This window comes from Charadrius vociferus, unplaced genomic scaffold (assembly GCF_000708025.1).
Source record: "Charadrius vociferus isolate BGI_N301 unplaced genomic scaffold, ASM70802v2 scaffold975, whole genome shotgun sequence".
In the NCBI taxonomy this organism is placed as follows: Eukaryota; Metazoa; Chordata; class Aves; order Charadriiformes; family Charadriidae; genus Charadrius; species Charadrius vociferus.
This window is the reverse complement of record NW_009648454.1, coordinates 141,188-142,751: the sequence shown is the minus strand read 5'-3', so window position 1 is coordinate 142,751 and position 1,564 is coordinate 141,188. Positions and strand designations below refer to the sequence as shown.

Genomic DNA, 1,564 nt, shown 5'->3' with positions numbered 1-1,564 from the left:
TGCTGTGCATCCAGGAGGATGGCACAGTTCTCATCTACAACCTCTTCTGCGAGTTCAAGCGCCACTTCAGCATGGGCAACGTGAGTGGGGCAGCTCAAGAGATGCCCAGGGTTGGGTTTGTGTGACGGAGAATCAAGCGCTATGCGGCCCCTCTGAGCGCTCCCCCAGCCCCGTGGGGTGCAGGGGGGAGCCTGGGGCTGTTGCAGCCTCCCTGCAGGGCTGCCTGCCTTAGGGAATGAGCTGGCAACCATCTCCATGGCCCCTGGGGCCAGAATGATCCCCTGCTTCGCTGCAGCAGCAAGACCTGTCTGAGCTGGGATGTTTACCAGCCATGCAGCACAGGGGCTGGGCTTGCTCCTGCCCAGGGTAGTTTTGTTCCCAGAGCCGCAGCAGTGTGATGCTGAGCCCCAGCTGTCCCGGCCTGGGCCCAGCTCTCTCTCCGTGGCACAGGAGGTGCTGCAGAACCACGTGCTAGAGGCGAAGGTCTTCCACACAGAGTATGGTACCGGCGTGGCCATCCTCACCGGAGCATATCGCTTCTCCCTGACCACCAACATCGATGACCTGAAGCTGCGCAGGATGCCCGAGGTTCCCGGTGCGTCCCCTCCCCGCTGCCCCCTGCTCCGGCTGGGTACAGGGGCCTGACACTGGTGCCCGGCAGGTCTGCAGAAGCCTCCCTCCTGCTGGGCTGTGCTGTCCCAGGACAGAGTCACCATTGTCCTACTGGCGGTTGGACAGGACCTCTACCTCCTAGACAACACCTCCTGCTCTGTGGTGGTGAGTGAACTGCGGCGGCTGGCCATGGGCGGCAGGGTGGCCTGCGGTCCCCTGCACTCACTGGCAGGTCCATCCCCTGTCCCCCACTGTCCCATGGGATGCTCTTCAGCCCCCAGCACTCGCTGGCAGGTCCTTGCTTCTGATGTCCCACGGGAAGGTGTGTAGAGCAGGGACATCTGGCCCCATCCTGGCCAGGGGCAAAGGGACGAAGATTAAGTGGGCACAGGGTGGGAAGGGATACCCACTCTGACCAGTCCTCAGCCCCTTATTCAGCATTGGTGCCAGTGTGTGGCACGTCCTGTGTCCCCAGAGCGTGTCCCCCAGGTGTGACCCTCACCCTTTCCCTGTCCTAGACCCCCCCTGGCATGAGCCCCTCCACCGGTGCCTATCTGCAGATGGCCGTGTCCTTCAACTACCGCTGCCTGGCGCTCTTCACCGACACCGGCTACATCTGGATGGGACTGGCCACGCTGAAGGTGAGCGTCTCCCTTCCCTCCCCGTCACGGGGCATTAGGGTGTCAGCCCACCCCTCCTCTCCCTGTCTGGCAGATGGAGCCAGCAGGGTGGGGTGTCCAAGCAGGTTCCCTCAGGGAACTCAAGGCTGCAGGTCGACCTCACTGCCACCCACAGGCGTCTGCGCTCCTGCCCTCAGGATATCCACCCTCTTTTGTTCTTTTTCTGATTTTTATACCTTACACTCCACTTTTTCTATTTCTGGACCCACGTCTTTGCTGCCCTTGCACTTCCCTTTCTGTGTCCGAACTCCCCTCAGATAAGCAGCCCACCA

General features: G+C 61.8%; 1 protein-coding gene across 1 annotated transcript in view; it reads left to right on the top strand.

Annotated features, from left to right (window-relative positions):
• Positions 1–1,564, top strand: part of VPS16 (vacuolar protein sorting 16 homolog (S. cerevisiae)) — an 11,180-nt gene that overhangs the window by 2,893 nt on the left and 6,723 nt on the right. Inside the window, exons 5-8 of the mRNA XM_009885631.1 lie at positions 4–80; positions 451–595; positions 662–777; positions 1,131–1,253. Coding sequence (XP_009883933.1) covers positions 4–80; positions 451–595; positions 662–777; positions 1,131–1,253 — 461 coding nt within the window. The remainder of the gene's footprint in view (positions 1–3; positions 81–450; positions 596–661; positions 778–1,130; positions 1,254–1,564) is intronic.